Here is a 21,174-nt window from a genome sequence, read left to right on the forward strand (position 1 = left end):
AATTTGGATGATATTATATTTCATATAGTGAATGAAATTACATTTGTTGGATTTAAACAATGAGAAGATTTTTACTAAGGAAATAAAAGCAAAATATAAAATAAATAAAATTTTGAAAGTAAGAAACTATATATTTATATACGTAATATTAAAATATGAGTAATAGAAAGATATAAGTGAAAAATATATATATTTTTAAAAATATATATGGCATAAGGTTAACACAATAACGATAGACATGAACAAGAAAATGAAAAATATATAAATAAAATAATTTCAATGTAAAAGAATAAATATTTAAATTTGATATGAAAAAGTATTCTGAAATATTAAAAAAATAATACTATACGAATAAGAACATGTAATTGGAACTTACTAAATAACGACAAAAATAAAAATAATTAATTGAAAAAACATTCAAGAAACATATTTAAAATAAAAAATTAAATTCAAATTTTCATGTTGATATCTCCATTTTAAAGATAAAAAATACTCACTTTGATATGTAAGATAATTAATTTAAATTCAAAATTTAATAATAACATTATTATTTATTTGAACTATAAATGAAAAAGTTGATAAAAATATCATTGTAGAAAAAGAATTAAATAAAGACGAGAATGATAATGTATAACGAAACCATGCAATAGATAGTATCGTGTAACTTAATTCTTAAGGCATAAAATCTAGAATTGAAAATCTAATATAATGAAATAAATTTAGCAACATAATAAAAAATTTAAAAGTACTAAAATTTCATATAGGAATTTTTATAAATTTAATTTAATTAAATATAAAATTATATGTTAAACATAAAATGGAAGGAAATTTTTGTATATTATCACATCACATGCATATAATATAAAAAGATAATCCTTACAAGTATCGATAGCTTTTTCAAAAGCTTTAAACATTGGAAAAAAAAACATTTCTTCTTATCTTTTGGATACAAAATTCAATTTAACAATATTAATTAATATAATCTTATTTCGATTACTAAAATCCTATATGACAAAACTATTTAAAATATACAATAGAAAATTATTTACAAAAAGAGTGATAGAGATAAAATAAAAATATTTGCACTGTGAATTCGTTGCAAAACTTAAGTAAAAAAAATGACATAATACAAAAAAAAATGTTATTAATAATTTAGACAATAAAGAATTGCAAGAAATATAATTTTATTTGTACCAACAAACACTTAATTTGCATAAATCAAATTTATTTTTATCGTTATCTTTAAATGTGTAAAATTATTTAATGATTCAATTTTTAGTAAAATAGCCGCGCATCGCGCGGGTATGTATAGTTAATATAATAATAATAACATAATCTAAAGAAACCAACAACAATGATTCATAGTTAAACTTACATAAAATGAATGATAATAAAATAATAAATAAAAAAGAGTAAATAAAGTTCAACAACAAGAGAAAAACATCAAAAAGTCCATTCCACTCAATTGAATGCCAAAATCAATCCATTATGTATAACCATGGTACTGAAATAAAATCGAATAGTTTCAACAAAGATCAACACAAAATTAACTAAATAGTGAAAATGACAATCTGAAATAACATGGGGAACATAGATGAACAATTAATCACTTGAGATTTATTCCAATCAAAATAAACACATAAAATAACCGTGAAAAAGATGTTACCAGAAATGAGAAATTACATCCACATTTAGAATTGTTGCTGGCAGGTGTTGCTTTTGGTAGTTGTTGCTGTCTGTCGGAACTTATTATCGAGTCGGAGTACCTGAAAACAAAAGGAAATAGTGAAAAGGGAAGAGGGGAAGGGAAAACGAGTTTAGTGGTTGTTTCCGATGGGGTTTTCGATTGGGTTTGGTGGGGTTTTGGTAGGGATTTTGTGGCTTTTACGAGCTTGCTGACTCAGCGTGGAGAAGGGTGGAGGCTGGTTCGAGATGGTGGTGTGGGTTGCTGGAAAGCAGTGAGAAAGGAGGAGGAAAAAGGTTTGTATGGTCTCTGGTGGTTGGAGAAGGGAGGAACAGGGTCGGGATTTTGGGGTCTGGTTGTTAGTGTATTTGGGGGTCAAAAAAGTGAATGAAAAGGGAGGTTTTCTGGTGGAGGTTGTTGCTGGTCGGGTCGGATTACAGAGTTGTTTCTGGCGGCTGTGTTTCTGGTCGGTTCAAGCTTCTGTTCAAGAGGTTTCACCAAAAAAAGAATGGTAAAAGGGGAGGGGAAAATGTTGGGATTTTGGGTTTCGCCGGAAAAAAAAAGAAGAAAAAACCAAGGGGGTTTCGGTGGTCGACTCGCCGGATTTCGGCAGAGCTCTGATGAACTTGTCACCGGAAAATCACAAATACTAGAAGAAATTTCTAAAGACTAAAAATCTGAAAATTATCCCTAAAATCTTATCCACCACCCCGTAACTTAATGATCAAGTTATTCTTTAAATATGAAATTGAAAACCACCAATAATACAATACATTATCTTAAAACTATGGGCAAAATCACCATTTAATAAAATATATGTGCATGAAATCTTATCCATATTTGAATGAATTTCTGGATTGCGCAAAAAGTGAATATTAACAAATGTAACGAATAAAATGAATTTTAAAAAATGTAGCAAATATAACCAATGGTATGTAAAAAATGCAATTTAACAAAAAAGGTGATTTAATCAAATGGAACAAATATTTGAACATATTCAATCGACTGCGACAAAATAATATAAACAAAATTAACCGATAAAAATCCTAATATTGTAAGAAATAAGAATAATTATCAACAGATTACATTAAAATTGCAATATATGTATTTTGAACTATTTTTAAAATATAATACTTAAAAGTATTAACTTTATAAATATCAAACCAAAATTTGGTGTCAACAATACTTCTGTTGTGCATATAGTTTTCCAACAACATTTAACTCAGAAACTTGTCATTGTCAAAACATATACCTAGGTCGAATTCATCAAGGGGCAAGTTTGACTTATTGATTTCAAAGTTTTTGTAAGTTCAGTGGCATATGTATTTCTTAAAAGCTTATGGGTGATTATCCTTTTTTCTCTTCCGTTATTTTAATCGAGAAAACATATTTGAGAAATGATAACACATATAACAATAGAGATATTTTGATATTCCTTTAGTAATGTAAAATTGTGTATCACACTTTAATGTTGTATGTGTTTTGAACATACAGCATGTACAAGTTAGTCACTTGACTATAATGGAAAAAGATGAAATGTTATTGATGGAGATCACTTGAAAGTTATCATCTACAATTTTAGGTATGTGCTTAGAAGAATGCTCCATATAAAGTCTTTGGTGACATGATTAATGAATTTGTCATCTCATCAAAATAGTTAAACGATGCACATGCATGTAACATGATCATTTGATAAAAAATTTACTATCTTATTTTCACGGTTAATAACAAGACATGACTTTAATGTTATTTTCTGAACCTTTTATATGTGAATTATTGTCTTTTTAACTCTTGAAGATTGCAAAAAAAAAATAGAAAGATTTGAACATTGTGTTTTATTGAGATGCTATATATTTTAAGTATTTGAATAATAAGTTATATTTAAAGCATAACATAACCTGATTATTGTTTCCTGTCTGATAACACTATGTTCTTGTTGAAGGGAAAGGTTTATGTTTTTAGTTTTTCCTTTGGTTCATTCTTCATTTTCTGATATTTGTATAATTTTCATTTTTAAAAATATGTATATATAGTTGATTACTTGAATTATTAAATTGATGTCGTGCATTAAATTTTGTTAAGTATGCTTTCCTATTTGAATGAACTTGCATTTTTTCTATTTGTTTCAGTACTTTTATTAATTTTGAGATTTTCTGATGTAAGGAACAAGCATCGGGTCCAGGATTCACTTTCTTTTGTTTGATATATATATAAATTTGTGGCTTTCTTTTATCCTATGAAGTAGAAACATATAGGATGCACTAGCCCATTTCTTTTACTTTGTTATAATCATATGCTAATTCAAGTTGTTATTTTGAAAATCGATAATTTAAGAGTCATAAAAAAGTGTAGATTAAGACTTAGATTGAATATTCAAGTTGCTTTAGGTTGATTTAGATAAGTTTTAATTTCTTGAAAGAATGAGTGCCCAAAATTTCATTTCTTCATTTATTTGATCTCTTCTTTTTGAAACATTTGATGATAAAACATATGTGAATTGAAAGAATGAGTGCCCAAACTATGTGACATGGGTAGAAGTTTGAGAGTTAGTCAAACTTTTTATATGTCCTTTAAATTTTGAAGTTGTTAATTACTGTGATTTGTAGTACGTTTTATATTATTTCAAATAATATATGTTATTTCCTCTATCCTAATTTATGTGGCACTAAAAGATTTTGAGCTTCAACCAATTTTTTTTAGATTTCTTAATAATATTTTAGGTTTAATTACCTCTTTTTGATTTTCGAAGACCCATTAATAAGCTTTCTTCATAATTATAGATAGAGCTACCTTTCAGTGTTGATGGTTTAACAACATATCCTTGGCAACTTCTTTCATGTGAAATTACAAAAATAACCTCTTAGGACTCTTCTATCAATTTCTTGAAACGGGAAGCTCCTCAGATTCACTCTTATTAGTGTGTGTTGAATGTCACATGGAGGAATTATCTTTTATATTGAAGAAGATTTGATCTTTCGATACACTCTGAATTTTTTATGTCCTTTAAATGAAATCCTACCAATATGTTTGTATGATGGCTGACTATACAAGATATGTGCGGAGAGACTATCTCCTCTTTTTTTATCTGTATTTCTAAATAAAATGTATGTCCACCTAGAGTGGAAAATTTAAAAGCAAAAAGACAAGTTTTTAAAATAAAATATGGCAAGTCATGACATGTAGAGCAAACAAGTTTAATACACAATGATTTTGGGTTGTTTAGAATGTGTCCTTTCAAAATTTTGAAAAGTAATTACTGCAAAACTTGAAAGTTTTTTTTTTCTAATTTAATGATAATTGTGCATATATGTTTATTAGTTGCTCTTTTCGGCCCATTATAACTATCCTTTTTAATTCTTTCATGTATATTAAGAAGAATTAATAAAGTGATGATAATTATTTTGGGATAATTTCTTTGAGTTAAAAGGACAGCTAAAATGAAACGAAGGCATTAATTTTTTTGGAAAATTTATTTACTCATCTACATTGATTTTTCACAGCTCAAAAAACACTATGTCAAAAAAAATTGTTTCTAAAAATACTTGAAATTTTTATGACCATACGAAACAAGGACATTATATTGGGGACATATTTACAAGTTACAACTAGTAATATCATTAGCAAATAAAAGAGTCTTCCTTTTTTCTAAAAAACGGGTCTTAATATTAAAACTCGGGTTCAATTTATCACCTCTCCAATTACTACATATGAACAAGTAGATCCACCAGCGGCTGCTCTTGCGCCCACTAAGATCTTCAAGGAAAAATGCACATTTCATCTCAGATCTGATTCCAATTCCATCTCACAATCATTTAGGGTTTCGGATTTCAATCAAATTCCAAGTCTTTACACTCTACTCTCTCTCTCTCTCTCTGTTGTGTGTGCATAGATACGGAATTGTTAAGATGCTGACCAAGTTTGAAACCAAGAGTAATAGAGTGAAAGGTTTGAGTTTTCACACCCAAAGGCCATGGATCTTAGCCAGTCTTCATAGTGGGGTTATTCAGCTATGGGATTACCGTATGGGAACTCTCATTGATCGATTTGATGAGCACGATGGCCCTGTTCGCGGTGTCCATTTTCACAAATCTCAGCCTCTATTTGTTTCTGGAGGTTCCTTCTTCTCCTCTTTTTTAATTTCGTATATGATAACAGTGTGGATCTGGTCATTCCATGAATTTACAAATTGCTTTTGGTTTTAGTTAAATGTGATTCAACTCTAGCTGCACATTTGTTTTAATTTCAGGTATACTTAAGTTGAGTAGGGGCTAAACCAGAGTAAAATGATAATTCAGCCAGTAAAATGTTGTTTGCATCACAATGTCATGGAATCTGGATCTATTGATGTATGTTGGTAATTGTATGTGATCCGTGCTTCTGAATGGGAAAACTAGTTTATGAGGTTAAATGAGCTAACTTGAGCAAATGCATGGTGAAAACTGGAACAAAAACTTAATGCAACAACTAAAAGGCTATTTGCATTAGTGCGATGGAGTGTGGATCTACTTATGTATGTGGACCAGCATGTGTGTGATCCATGATTTTAGAAAGATAACAAGTGCTTTTGCTAGTTTTTCTTCTAAAGGATAGCTCAAACTTATATTTGTGATCCGTAATAGCACATTTGGTTTTTTTGAAGGTGCAATGTTCTAAGTTGAATAATACATGAATGACAACAACAACATATCCAGTGTGATCCCACAAGTGGGGTCTGGGGAGGGTAGCGCGCAGGGGCGTAGGGACATGCAACTCAGGGTGTCCAATTGGACACCCTTCGTCGGGAAAAAATACCGTATATATACGTAAAATGATACACGAAAGTGATTAAATAACATATTTTGGACACCCTTGGTATAATAGATTGTTGTAGCTCAGTGGTTTTAGACCTTTTTAATGGGTACGTGTTGGAATCTCACTAGCAACAATTTTTTACCTTTTTAAAAAGACCTTTTGTTGTGCAATTTCTGGACACCCTTCATGAAATTCCTGCCTTCGCCACTGGTAGGGCGTATAGACTTACCCCTACCCTGTGTAAGGTAGAGAGGTTGTTTCCTATAGACCCTCGACTCAAGTCCGAATAAACAATAATTCAAGACTAAAATGCTATTTGCATTAAAATATGATTGAGTTTGTATATGCTAGCGTTTGTGGATGAGAATTGAGATTGGATTGTGAATCTACTGGTTCATATGGAAGAGTATGTGATTTGTTAATTGAGAAGGGTGCTTTTATTAGTTTATCTTTCTGCTTGGTCAAAAGTTTCCTGAATCCCTTATAAAAAGTAAACGATATTCTGAATGATAGTTCCAGTTTGTATGTGTGATTGGACCGTAATCAATCAATTGATTCAATTGAAGGGTAAATATGCTAAGTTAAATACTACCAGGACTAAAACCAGAATTAAACATAATTCCAGAAATTGCTGTTTGCATCACAGTGTGAATGTATGATGGAGTGTGGATCTACCAATGTATGTGGATGAGTATATTTGATATGTGAATTGAGGAAATACATATGTTTTTATCTTCTGAAATGGAAGAGTTGGTTTAATTGAAGGTTTAATCTAATATGTTGATAATGGATGGACCAGAACCGGCAAGCAAAATTTTCAGGGGCTAAAATGCTATTTGCAACACAGCCTGATGGAATATAGATCTGCTGATGTATGTGGATGAGTATATGTGTGATCCATGAATATATGAAGTTACTTCTGCTATTTTATCTTCTGAATGATAGTTCCAGTTAATATGTGCAAGTGGTACACAGTTGCACATTTGGCTTAATTGAAAGTTAAATGTGGTAGTTGAGCTACAGGAACCAATACTGAAAGCATAGCCAATAATTTAGGGACTAGGATCTCCTTTTCCCCTTTTAACTTTTTGGCTCTCGGTAATTGATGCACTTTGTTAGCTGTGATTTCCCTTTATTTCTCTATATGCCTGTAGTTTTTGAAGAACAACTATGCTTTTTTTCCTGTTTTCATTCTATTTGCAATAGTTTATCAGAGATGTGCTGATTGTGTTGTGAATTGTAGATAATTTAGGGCCCGTTTGGATTGGCTTAAAAAAAAAGCTTTTAAGTAAAAAATAAAAAGTCAAACTGAAATGACTTTTAAGTCAAAAAAATAAAAAGTAGGGGAGATCTACTTTTGGTTTTTGACTTATTTTAAGTCATTTTAAATTTATTTTAAGTCATTCTTGACCTTGCCAAACACTTCTCAACTTATTTTAAGTCATTTTTGACTTATTTTAAGTTATTTTTTATATTTGCCAAACACTTCCAAGAGTCAAAAACTGACTTAAAAGTAGGTTTGACCAACTTTTAAGCCAATACAAACACCCTCTAATAGTGTTTCTTCTTATTTATTTTTGTTCATTGTTGAGCTTATTAACGAGTCAGGGCATATTACTAATATTCCATTGTCTTTGAGAAAAGGCTTATATGGCACATTATCGGAAGCCTCAAATATGGTTTCCAATTGACATACTTTTGGGAACATATATTGTTTACTTTGCATGATCCTGGAAAATTTACTGAGTAGTTCCTTTATGCTTCTTAATTTCGAAAATGTCAAGGCACCTTTTTTATAGTCCATATACTAAATGCTTTGTTGTCTTGGTTTACTAGTAACTTATCTTAGAGTATATGTGGCCGTATGCATAATGCAAATCTGACTATGGATTGCTTCTTTGTATATGTAAATTCTTGTTACTACAGGAGATGATTACAAAATTAAGGTTTGGAACTATAAGCTGCATCGGTGCTTGTTTACCCTGCTTGGACATCTTGATTATATTCGAACTGTTCAATTTCACCACGAATATCCATGGATTGTTAGTGCAAGTGATGACCAGACAATTCGGATATGGAACTGGCAGTCTCGTACTTGTATTTCTGTCTTGACTGGTCACAATCATTATGTAATGTGTGCCTCATTTCATCCCAAAGAGGACTTGGTTGTCTCTGCTTCTTTGGATCAGACTGTTCGTGTCTGGGATATTGGTGCCCTAAGAAAGAAAACCGTTTCTCCTGCTGATGATCTCTTGCGGTTGAGTCAGATGAATACTGACTTCTTTGGTGGAGTGGATGCTGTGGTGAAGTATGTCTTGGAGGGTCATGATAGAGGGGTTAACTGGGCATCATTTCATCCTACACTCCCCCTTATAGTTTCTGGTGCAGATGATCGCCAAGTGAAAATTTGGCGGATGAATGGTATGCTCCTGAAATACCTGATGTACTTTTTTTTGAGAATGGCACCTTTACTTCTATATATCGTGAGGTATACTACAACCAAAGTATAGTTCCCCTTCAAAAGTATTACAACTTACAATTTGTAAATCAATTCTGTGACTTACAAAAAATCTAAAACATAAAATAGGAATAAACAATTCATTTTAAGATTCTGAATGCTGTTCTGAGTCCCCTCAAAGCACCTCTCGTTCCTCTCAATCCAAATTGACCGCCAAATACATGTTGGGATAATCTTCCATCTTTCTTCCATCTTGCTCACATTACCATCCATATTCCAGCTTCTTAGAACATCTGCAATACTTCCAGGTCTCACCCACCTAATCCCCTTCAGACGGACGAACATCCTTCAAAGCTGGCCTGTACATTTGCAATGCAAAAACAGATGGTTGATTATCTCAGCTTTTTCCCACGTAAAATACACCCAGAGGCTATTTGGTGACCCCTTTTTTTCAGATTTTCATGAGTTAACACTGCTTCTTTGGCCAAAAGCCAGATGAGACAGTGAACTTTGTAGGGAACTTTTTGTTTCTATATCATCTTCCAAGGCCAATCTCTTTCCTTCACCATTTCTACATTTAGCACCCTGTATGCAGATTTGGCAGATCAAATTCCCTTGCTATTTTTGTTCCATTGTAGTCTGTTTACTCTTCAGTCAGATTTTCGACTCCTGCTACTGTGTTATAGAATTCTGTTTTTCTTTTGATCTCCCAATCATTCAGATATCTCCTTAGAGATAGATTCCATCGTTGTCCAGTCCACATCATGGCAACTGTGGCTTGTTGTTGCTGACTTGAAGTGTATAGCTCCAGATGTTGTTGCTTCATTGTTAAAAGCCCTGCCCACTTGTCATGCCAAAAGGCGGTATTCTGCCCATTTCCTATCCTCACTTTGGTTCTGATCTGCATCATTGACCAGAGATTCCTAATAGCTCTCCAGAATGAACACCCATAGGGTGTTGTGACATTCTTAGTGTTCCAATTATCTTCCATACCATACTTTGCAAGAATGGCTTCTTTCCACAACATTCCTTCTTCAGTAGCAAATTTCCACAACCATTTCATCATCAGGCTTTGATTATGCCTTTTCATATTCCTGATACTTAGACCTCCTGCTTTCTTGTTCACTGACAGGTCCTCCCACTTGACTAGGTGATACTTCTTCTTATCTTCATTCCCCTGCCATAAAGAGTTCCTTCTCAGGACATCTATTTTCTTTCTAACACTAGAAGGCATATGAACATCTTTACTTGCCTTGTCACACGGTCAGTTTGCATATCCTGTTGAACCTAGAACACCAAATGAAGTAGATTTGATGAAAAGATACCTTTCAAATTTCATGCTATTCATATATTTTCAGTTATAGATCAGTCTAGCCGTAAGACAAGCTTTTGTGTTGTTGACTTGGCCCTTAGAAATAGGGGAGTATCTTATGTCTTTCTTTCAGTTTATAATAAGAAATCTTGTCCAGTAGGATCTACTTAATCAATAGAGTTGTTTGTTATCTTGGAAGTCTGACATGGTCATATCCCTAGGGATAAGGATAGTTTATAAATGTTGTAACTACATTTCTCTATACTGTGGAGATCTGTTGAGATTACAGCAAAAAAGTTTCATCTTCATTTCTTTTCCCTGTTTTGGGGGTGGGTTGGTCTAAACCTTGCTTTGGATTGCTCGCTGAAACTTTTTATTTTACCAAAGGAAATATTTACAATCTGACTAAAACACAATATACACTAAAGCTTGTCACATGCACCAGCTTCAGTAGCTACTCTATCCATCTTCAACAACAATTATGTGTACTATGTATCAAAATTTTCTATCCAAGGGTAATAATTCAATTATCTTGACGTTCCTGCTAACTTTGGCTTCCTTGGCATCTACAGACTACTTCCTGGATAACTTGTCTAATTATACTTTGAGAGCTTGAAGGCTTCCTCTGAAATATTCTTGATTCCTTTCCTTCCACATTGAATGGACACTCCCTGCCATTGCCACTCTATAGACTTAAGCTGTTGCATTTTTGGTTTTCATATGCTCCTGTGTGCAAACCATTTGTACCTTCCAGTTGAAAATTTGTCTGGCTACCCCTTGCTACTGTCAGATCTTCCCCCCAAACCTCAGCTGAAAAATCACATCCAAAGAATAGGTGATTGTTGGTCTCATTTTCTCTATTGCACAAGGGACAAGTTTGATCTGTGATAATACCCCATGAAGCCAGTTTGTCCCTTGTATTTATGTTGCCATGAGCTGCAATATTTAAGATGAGTAGCCTTTAGAAGCTCCTTGGTTATTACAGATAGGTTTCCTCCCTAGTACTTTTAGGAATATTTTTTTTCTTTTGGTAAGTAAATATATTATTTACCAAGTAATTGTTACAAAGCAGAAAAAAAAAGCAGGTGTGGACATACACTCCAACCTTGCTAATCATACAAGTTAAACCACTCTAGCTGTATTCTAAGGGTAATTGTTCAAATCATATAATCTAGCTGCCACTTTAGGATGCCTACTTCCTCTCCCATGGATCTCCTGGATGACATGTCTAACTATTGATCTTGCTGGCTGTTATTTCTGTTGGAAAATCCTGCTATTGCGTTCCATCCATAGTCTGTATACTGTGCTAGCCATTGCCATTCTATACACAAGAGTTGTACTACTCTTTCCTTTCATGAATTTGATTGCCCACTGTATTTCAGCGGTCCAGTTCATGCTCTTCCTTCGGATCCCTTGCCAGTTAAGTATATTGTTCCATACCTCTGCTGCATATGTACATCGGAAAAAGATGTGATCAAGTTCTTCATTGGCCTGCTGACAAAGAGGGCATGTTTGAGACTGAATGATACCCCATTTGGCCAATCTGTCCTTTGTTGCAAGTCTGCCTTTAACTGCAAGATATAATATGAAATATCCATTTAGGAGCCCCAATGTTTTTCCATACTAATGATCTCCATACTATCATTTCCATTGTACCCCTCATCTGCATATACACTTTGTTCAGAGAGGACTCTCTGCCATGTTTCTTATACATGCTTCTGTGATCCCAGCCTCCTGGAAATGTTTTGCAGCTTTGACAATCCTCTGTACCACCCAAGAAGCTTGTTTAGCTTGTATATTCCACACTCCATTCTGCCCATAGTTGCTGTGAATCCAAAGCACCCATAGTTTGTCTTTTTTCTGGCATACATTCCACAGCAGCTTTCCAATATCAACTTTGTTCCATGTGTATATGTCAATGAAATTGAGTCCACCACTTGCTTTAGGCCAGCACAACTTGTCCCATGCAATCAATGCTTTTTTAGTTGTCTCAATATTGCCAGTCCACAGAAATCTTCTGCACATGTTCTCCGCTGTTTGATTAATCTTTTTAGGCAGAGCAAACACTTGTGTCCAGAACATTTGAATTGCATACAAAACATTTTTTATAAGTTGGGCTCTACCTGCATAAGATAAGAACTTAGTTGTCCAGCTTGTTATCCTACCTAGCATCTTGTCCAGCAAAGGCTTGGATTGTACTATGGATAATCTTTTTGTAGTCAAAGGTACTCCAAGATATCTAAAAGGCAAGTCCCCTTGGACAAATTGCAATTCCTGTAGAATCTCCTCTTGGTGCTGCTGCTTTACTCCTCCAAAATATACACTACTCTTTCCTACATTTGCTACCAGGCCTGAAGCTTTGGAGAACATCATAAAGCATTGACTTAGGCATTTAACTGATTTCAAATTCCCCTGCAAAACATCAATAGGTCATCAGCAAAACTCAACTGTACTATAGTCCATAGCTAGTACAAACAGGTAAGGAGACAAAGGATCTCCTTGTCTGACTCCTCTTTTAGCTTTGAAAGGTGTTGTACTGTGCCCATTAAGCTGGATGGAATATGTACTTTTAGGAATATTACGTTTGAAGCTTGTATGCAGTTTCCTGATGGAAAACCTATCCAATTATATTAAGTCTCTTTCACTGATTCTAAAGTCCTCCAGATACCTCTTTGCCTTGATGATTTTTGGAATCATCCAGGAACCTTGTTTGTGTGGCATGTCCCATACTAATCCATCTCTATTGTAGTAGCGAAGCACCCATTGAATCCATAATCTGTCTTCCTTTTACATAGATTCTACAGCAAGTTGCATATTGCTTCTTTTTCCATGTGAGCTGATTTCGTTAATACTGCAGTTCAGTTATTTGCTATTGATAATGAGGCAAAAGGTTCTTCCACCTTGGAAGGATCATACTTTAGATTTTAAATTTTCCTTCTTTGGAAGCCAGAATGGGTTTTCCACCTTGAAGCAAATAGCTGGATAAAAGTTGCTGCTTCAGCTCGTAGAACTATGAGCATCTTTTTGTTTTTTGAGAAAGAATATGGACATCTTATTGTTGTTATTCTAGGCAACAAAATTATTGGGTGGAATCTTGCTGGGTAAAAGACTGCTTATTTTGTTGAATAAATCTTACCTTTTAAGTGTTTTCTGATTGCTAGTGTGCCTTGTTGTTCCTAGATACAAAAGCTTGGGAGGTGGACACATTGAGAGGACACATGAACAATGTTTCATGTGTGTTATTCCATCCAAGGCAAGATATTATTGTTTCAAATTCAGAGGATAAGAGCATTCGAGTGTGGGATGCAACAAAAAGGACTGGTCTTCAGACTTTCCGCAGGGAGCATGATAGATTTTGGATCCTTGCTTCTCATCCTGAGATGAATCTTCTAGCAGCTGGTCATGACAGTGGGATGATAGTATTCAAGTTAGAGAGAGAACGGCCTGCTTTTTCTGTGAGCAGTGATTCTTTATTTTATGTAAAGGATCGCTTTCTCCGTGTATATGAGTATTCAACCCAGAAGGACACACAGTTGATACCAATTAGAAGGCCCGGTTCAAACAATGTGAATCAAGGTCCACGAACTCTTTCATACAGTCCAACAGAAAATGCTGTCTTGATATGTTCAGACACAGATGGTGGTTCCTATGAACTTTACATTGTACCCAAAGATAGTTATGGTAGGGGTGATACTGTTCAAGATGCAAAAAGAGGAACCGGAGGATCACCTGTGTTTGTTGCCCGAAACAGGTTTGCGGTACTTGAGAAGAGCACTAATCAAGTCCTGGTAAAAAATCTCAAGAATGAAATTGTCAAGAAAAGCCTTCTTCCTATGGCAACTGATGCAATATTTTATGCTGGCACTGGAAACTTACTATGTAGGGCAGAGGATAGAGTTGTCATTTTTGATCTCCAGCAGAGAATTATTCTTGGAGATCTTCAGACTTCTTTCATCAGGTATGTTGTTTGGTCACCTGATATGGAAAGTGTCGCTTTGATTAGCAAGCACTCCATAGTTATAGCTGATAAAAAGCTTGTGCACCGTTGCACCTTTCATGAGACAATTCGTGTCAAAAGTGGTGCCTGGGATGACAATGGGGTATTCATATATACCACACTTACCCACATTAAGTACTGTCTTCCCAACGGGGATTGTGGAATTGTCAAAACCCTAGATGTTCCTGTCTATATTACAAAAATATATGGGAACACTATCTTTTGCTTGGATAGAGATGGCAAAAACCGTCCTATTATTATTGATTCAACTGAATATGATTTCAAGTTGTGTCTGCTTAGAAAGAGATATGACCAAGTCATGAGTATGATAAGAAACTCAGAGCTCTGTGGTCAGGCCATGATTTCATATTTGCAGCAGAAGGGTTTTCCAGAAGTTGCTCTTCATTTTGTGAAGGATGAGCGCACTCGTTTCAACTTAGCACTTGAAAGTGGGAATATTGAGATAGCTCTTGAATCTGCTAAGAAGATTGATGAAAAAGATCATTGGTATAGGCTTGGCGTGGAAGCCCTTCAGCAGGGCAATGCAGGTATTGTTGAATATGCCTACCAAAAGACAAAGAATTTTGAGAGGCTCTCTTTCCTATATCTAATAACTGGAAACGTGGAGAAGTTATCTAAAATGATGAAAATTGCTGAGGTCAAAAATGAAGTAATGGGTCAGTTCCATGATGCCTTGTACCTCGGTGAAGTCCGCGAGCGTGTTAAAATTTTGGAAAATGCTGGTCATCTGCCCCTTGCATACATCACAGCTACAGTCCACGGGCTCAATGATACTGCTGAGCGTCTTGCAGAGGAACTGGGGGATAATGTTCCATCATTGCCAAAGAGGAAGAAAGCTTCAATGTTGCTTCCCCCAACTCCCATCTTGGGTGGTGGAGACTGGCCTTTGCTGATGGTAACGAAAGGGATATTTGAAGGTGGTCTGGATATTGCAGGCAGGGGAGGACAAGAGGAATATGAAGAGGCTGCGGATGCAGACTGGGGTGAGTCATTGTACATCGGTGAGGTGGAAAATCTACAGAATGGGGTCATCAGTATGGTGCTTGGTGACGAGGAAGGACAAGAAGGAAATGATGATGAGGAAGGTGGATGGGATCTTGAGGATCTGGATCTGCCTCCTGATACAGACACACCTAAGACTACTTCCAATGCTCGCTCTTCTGTGTTTGTCACTCCAACACCTGGCATGCCTGTCAGCCAGATTTGGGTCCAAAAATCATCTCTAGCTGCTGAACATGCAGCTGCTGGAAATTTTGATACTGCTATGCGGTTGTTGAGCAGACAACTAGGGATTAGGAACTTCTCTCCTTTAAAATCATTGTTTATTGATCTTCATGTGGGAAGCCACACTCATCTGCTTGCCTTCTCCTCGGCGCCGGTCATCTCTGTGGCAATTGAGAGAGGTTGGAGTGAGTCAGCTAGTCCTAATGTTCGAGGTCCACCTGCTCTTATATTCAGTTTTGCTCAGTTGGAGGAAAAACTTAAAGCTTCTTATAAGGCGACTACTGGTGGAAAATTTTCTGATGCACTTAGACTATTCCTGAGCATCCTTCACACCATTCCTCTGATTGTGGTTGAGTCGAGACGAGAAGTGGATGAAGTCAAGGAATTGATTGTCATAGTGAAAGAGTATGTTTTGGGTTTGCAGATGGAGCTTAAGAGGAAGGAATTGAAAGATAATCCTATTCGCCAGCAGGAACTGGCAGCTTATTTTACTCACTGTAATCTGCAGCTTCCTCACTTGAGACTTGCATTACAGAATGCTATGTCTATCTGCTACAAGGCCGGAAATCTTAGCTCAGCAGCCAACTTTGCTAGGAGACTGTTGGAGACCAATCCCACCAATGAAAGCCAAGCCAGAACAGCCCGCCAGGTTCTGCAGGCAGCTGAGAAAAATATGCGAGATGTTACACAGTTGAATTATGATTTCAGAAATCCTTTTACAGTCTGTGGGGCAACATATGTCCCGATATACCGGGGTCAGAAGGATGTCACTTGTCCTTACTGTGGTACTCATTTTGTACTGTCTCAGCAAGGGGAGCTTTGTACTGTTTGTGATCTTGCAGTTGTTGGAGCCGATGCCTCTGGTTTGCTTTGCTCGGCATCACAAATCAGATGATTTCAGCTTCTCATGCAGTTGTATTCGGCCATGTCATTCAGATGATTCTAGTTCTAGGCATGGGTAATTATGAACATGCCTTTTTATGGGGTTGTATCTGCGGTTTATATTTTTGTTTCTATAATTTTGTAATCAGTTTTTACAGACCGACCTTTTGCCTTGGTTATCTAATTTTTTTTTTGTAATAAAACATGTAAGATTTTGAGTTCAACTAATTTTTTCAAGTGTGGTGACCAGGTATGCTAGGTATAATATAAAGTCCAAACCCCTCAAGACCTGAAATGCTGATTGCTGTCTAGGTCGTTATATTAGTACTCCAGCCTCCAGGTGTCCTTAGCGTTGAAGATCTGGGTTACTTTTTGTGACTCTTAATTTGGCTTGAAAAGTATATTAATGAATTTGAAAGTTTGTTGACAGACTGAACCATTTGTTGTTCAACATTTTTGAAGCACCAATCATAGTGTTCTAGGACAACAGAAATGGAACTGACCTCTTTTGAAGACACTTTTAAGAGGTTAATCCCTTTTGGTACAAGCTTGCCTTTGGGTGTTTTTACCCTAATAATATCGTTAGGGGGCTGTTTGGTAGGTAGTATTAGGAGAAATAGTTCATGTATTATGTATGGTATAATTTAGTACTAGTATAAGTACCCGCACATTGTGCGATCAGTTGATAATATAATTGTATACATTGATTTATTGACAATTTTAAAGCTCAACCTATTATAAATGAGATTTTAAAGTTTATATTAGAGAATGTCAGCATTTAGTACCTTGACATGTTATAACAGACCACTTATGAAAACACATCAATAAATAATCTTAGTTCATTGTCTAAATTTAATAATAATAATTTTAGTATTATTTAGTTTTTACATTAGTTTTGATAGCAATATTTATTCATGCATTTATGATAACTTGAGAATCAGCTACAATTTTTTAAGGATTTTTTTAACTTCTTAGACCATAAGTAAATTGATTTATTTTAAGTTTTTAAAAGTAAACACAGTTTTTAATCATTTTTGTAATAGTATAATAAAAAAGTGCTTCTAAATACTTATTGTTTAATCTAAAAGATAATAATAAATAAAAAATTATAAGTTAAAATTTCTAACTTATTTTTGACTTATAATCGAAAGGCAGAACGCATAAGCGGCCCCTTGAACTTGTAAGGATTTTTCGTATAGACACCTTAACAAGGACTCCTTCCTATTTAACACTTAAACCACTCAAAAAGTGTACCTATAAAACACACATGGCTGACTTGACACTTATCGTGTGAGGCATTTGTTTTAAGGTGGAGCGCGTGACATTACACATCTCCTATGTGGAAAATCTAATCCTACGTGGTAATACACATCACAAAACACCCAACCCCTCAGTCATTTCTCTAAATCCCCAAAACGTGTTCCAAAAAACCCTAGATATTCTTTCAAGATTCCCGCTCAATATGTGGTCGATTCAAGAAAGTTGATCAATAATCTTCATGTTTTCATCCTACGGCGTGGTCGATTTAATAAAATAATTCTTGTTGTTGTGTTTTAGGGTTGATTCGAGAAAGCTAGGAGATTTTGTGTTAAATCTTGTGAAGTAAGTTCATCTTTATGACTATTGCTATCAAGTTCCCCTTTAAATAGAGCGTCTCTTTTGTATATTACTACAGTGATGATGTTTTGTACATATGTGAATAAAGTTTGAATTTTTTAGGGTTTCCTTGTTAGTAATTTGTCGGGTTTATTTGATTTTTTTTCTAGGGAATCTTATGGATATTATTATAGTAACTCGCTTTCACCATGGTGGTAAATTTGTGGAAGACACATCTGGTGGAGGTCTCACTTACATAGGGGAAAGTGAAGTGGAATATGTAGGTATCGATAAAGACCACTTTTCTTTAATGGAATTGCTTTTTTATACTAGAGATCTGGGGTATGTTACTGTGGGTGGGTTTTATTTTAAAGACCCTACAACCAATAACTTTGTCTTAGTGGATAACGATTTCAGCTTACTAAACCTTATAAAAGACCTAGGTGATGGTGACTTTTTGGACTTGTATGTTCAACATGTTATAGATGAGGTAGAAATTATTAAAGATGGGGTCCCTACAGGTTATCTTTGTGGGCCAACAGTTGGTGAAATTATTAATGAGGATGGGATAGAAAACTCACATAATATTAATGTGGATGAAGGGTTACAACAAGGAGCCGCCCAATCTGAGAATATTAGTGTTGAAGTTGGTGTGGATGAAGGGTTACAACAAGGAGCTACCCAATCTGAGAATATTAATGTTGAAGTTGGTGTAGATGATACATCAGATCTTGAAGGTGTTGAGACAGATTGGGATATTAGTGATGATTCACAAGAGTTTGCTATTCCAGATGATGATGACTCAGAGATTGATGAAGAGTTGAGAACTCTTAGAAATGAAAGAAGAACCAAATTGCAGGGGAAAAAACCTGCATCTACAGAGGAAATAATTCTTGGAGTAGCTGGTGTTGATAGAGGATTTGAAGACATCGGAAGGAACAAGGCTGCTAGGTATGTAGGAAGATTGGGGGGGGGAGATAAGCAATATATTGATAGTTCAGAACTGGATAATGATGACAGTAGGGATGAATTAGATCCTGAAGCTGTGGAAGGTGTTGATTTACCAGCTAGAAAAAAAAGTAAAAAGGTTAGATTTGATCCTGATTGTGTAGTTGCTATATTTGAGCTTGGTATGGTATTTGAACATGCCATAGAATTTAGAAAGGCTGTGGCAGAATATGCTGTGGAATATAAAGTCAAATTAAAATTGAGGCCTAATGAAAAACATAGAGTCAGAGTTAAATGTCAGCATAAGAAATGCAAATGGTTGTTGTATGCTAGTCTAGACAAAGACTCTGGTGACTTTATTGTTAAGAATTACTATCCTGTTCATCAGTGCCCTACCACAACCAAAAACAAGTTGTATACATCTAACTTTATTGCAAATAAGTTTAGGGACAGAATAGTTTCTCAACCTTATATAAAGTTGTGGAAAATTCAAGAGTTGGTGAGGAAGACGACAAGATTGTATGTTGGAAGAACTCTTTGTTATCGGGCAAAATTGATGATTCTCAAGGAGTTTATGGGTGATTGGAAGATGGAGTTTGCAAGGTTGTGTGATTATGCAGACATGATAAAACAGACTAATCCTGGTAGTTCATGTTGGGTGAGGACATACAGGGAATCTACTCCAGGAAAGAATATGTTTGTTTACTTTTATTTTTGTTTTGATGCTTTAAAGAGAGGTTGGTTGGAAGGATGTAGAAAAATCATTGGTTTTGATGGATGCTTTCTGAAGGGTGCTTGCAAGGGTGAATTATTAGTTGCAATTGGTAGGAATGGAAATCAACAAATGTTTTCAATTTCTTGGGCAGTTGTTGATCAAGAAACAAAGCACAGTTGGAGGTTCTTCATCAACTCCTTGATACAAGATCTAAACTTAGACACTGGACATGGATTGACTGTGATGTCTGATATGCAAAAGGTTAGTTTAATGTTCATTTTATTTAATTTTGATCTCATTGCCTATTTATTTAATTACTATTAATCATAAATTTCAATTATTATGATATGTAGGGTCTTGTAGCAGCCATAATGGAGTTGCTGCCAGATTGTGAGCAGAGGATGTGACACATCTGGTCCAATTGGCAGAAGAATTGGAGAGGAGAAGAAAGAAGAAAACAATTCTGGAGATGTGCAAAATCAAGTTTTGAGGTAAAATTTCAAGATGAAATGGACAAACTTGATAAACTTGGTAATAAGATCTGTGGAGACTTGTTACATTATGAAAAAAAGACATGGTGTAAAGCATATTTTAAGGAGCATGCTAAGTGTGATGTTGTTGAGAATAATATGTGTGAGACATTTAATTCTTGGATATTAGCTGCTAGACATAAATCAATTATCACCATGTTAGAAGAAATTATACATAAGATAATGGATAGAAATGTTGAGATGAGAAAATTTGTTGACGCTTGGATATCAGACATTTCTCCTATGGCAAGTTTAGTACTTGAAGAAAACAAAGATTATGCTAGAGATTGTCAAGTTAGGTTCAATGACCAATTTGGATATGAAATTTTAGATGGTCATTATAGGCATATTATTGATATCAGAAAGAAGACGTGTACTTGTAGAACCTGGCAGTTGAGAGGCATACCATGTCAACATGTTGTTTTGGCTTATCAGCATGCAGATCAAGACCCTGAAGATCATGTTGTACATTGGTATAGAAAAGATATTTTCATAAAGGCTTATAATTACTTTATCCAGCCAATACCTAACATGAATAATGTGGCCTCATACTAGTGATATAGTGATTGAGCCTCCTGAACCAAAGCAAATGCCTGGCAGACCACCAAAATGCAGAAGAAAGTCAAAGGATGAGCCAAGAAAGAAGTATGAAAAGTTGCCTAGGAGAGGTGTAAAAATGACTTGCTCCAAGTGTCATCAACAAGGCCACAATAATAAAGCCTGCAAATATGTGGTAATACTCAAGCAAACCTTTAATTACTTCAATTAAATAGATAAAATGCAATACAATTTTTCTTCTTCTTATTTACACTATTAAATCTTCTGAAATGGGTCAGCCTGGAAGCTCAAGCCAACCTGCTAGCTCAAGTCAGCCTCAAAGCTCAAGGCAACCTACGGGTTATAGCCAACCATCAAGCTCAAGTGTAGGTTCTAGCCAGCCACCAAGGTCAAGGCAACCAAGAAGCTGTAGCCAACCACCAAGCTCAGGCCAACCTGTAGGTTCTAGCCAGCCACCA

General features: G+C 35.1%; 1 protein-coding gene across 1 annotated transcript; it reads left to right on the forward strand.

Moving 5' to 3' along the window:
* The first annotated feature begins 5,379 nt into the window (after positions 1 to 5,379).
* LOC125877957 (coatomer subunit alpha-1-like) lies at positions 5,380 to 16,593 on the forward strand. Its single transcript, XM_049559249.1, has 3 exons — positions 5,380 to 5,797; positions 8,402 to 8,896; positions 13,426 to 16,593. The coding sequence occupies exons 1-3, from the start codon at positions 5,590 to 5,592 to the stop codon at positions 16,380 to 16,382; spliced, it is 3,660 nt and encodes a 1,219-aa protein (XP_049415206.1). The 5' UTR covers positions 5,380 to 5,589; the 3' UTR covers positions 16,383 to 16,593.
* Positions 16,594 to 21,174: the final 4,581 nt, after the last annotated feature.

This window comes from Solanum stenotomum, chromosome 9 (genome assembly GCF_019186545.1).
Source record: "Solanum stenotomum isolate F172 chromosome 9, ASM1918654v1, whole genome shotgun sequence".
NCBI classification, from domain to species: Eukaryota; Viridiplantae; Streptophyta; class Magnoliopsida; order Solanales; family Solanaceae; genus Solanum; species Solanum stenotomum.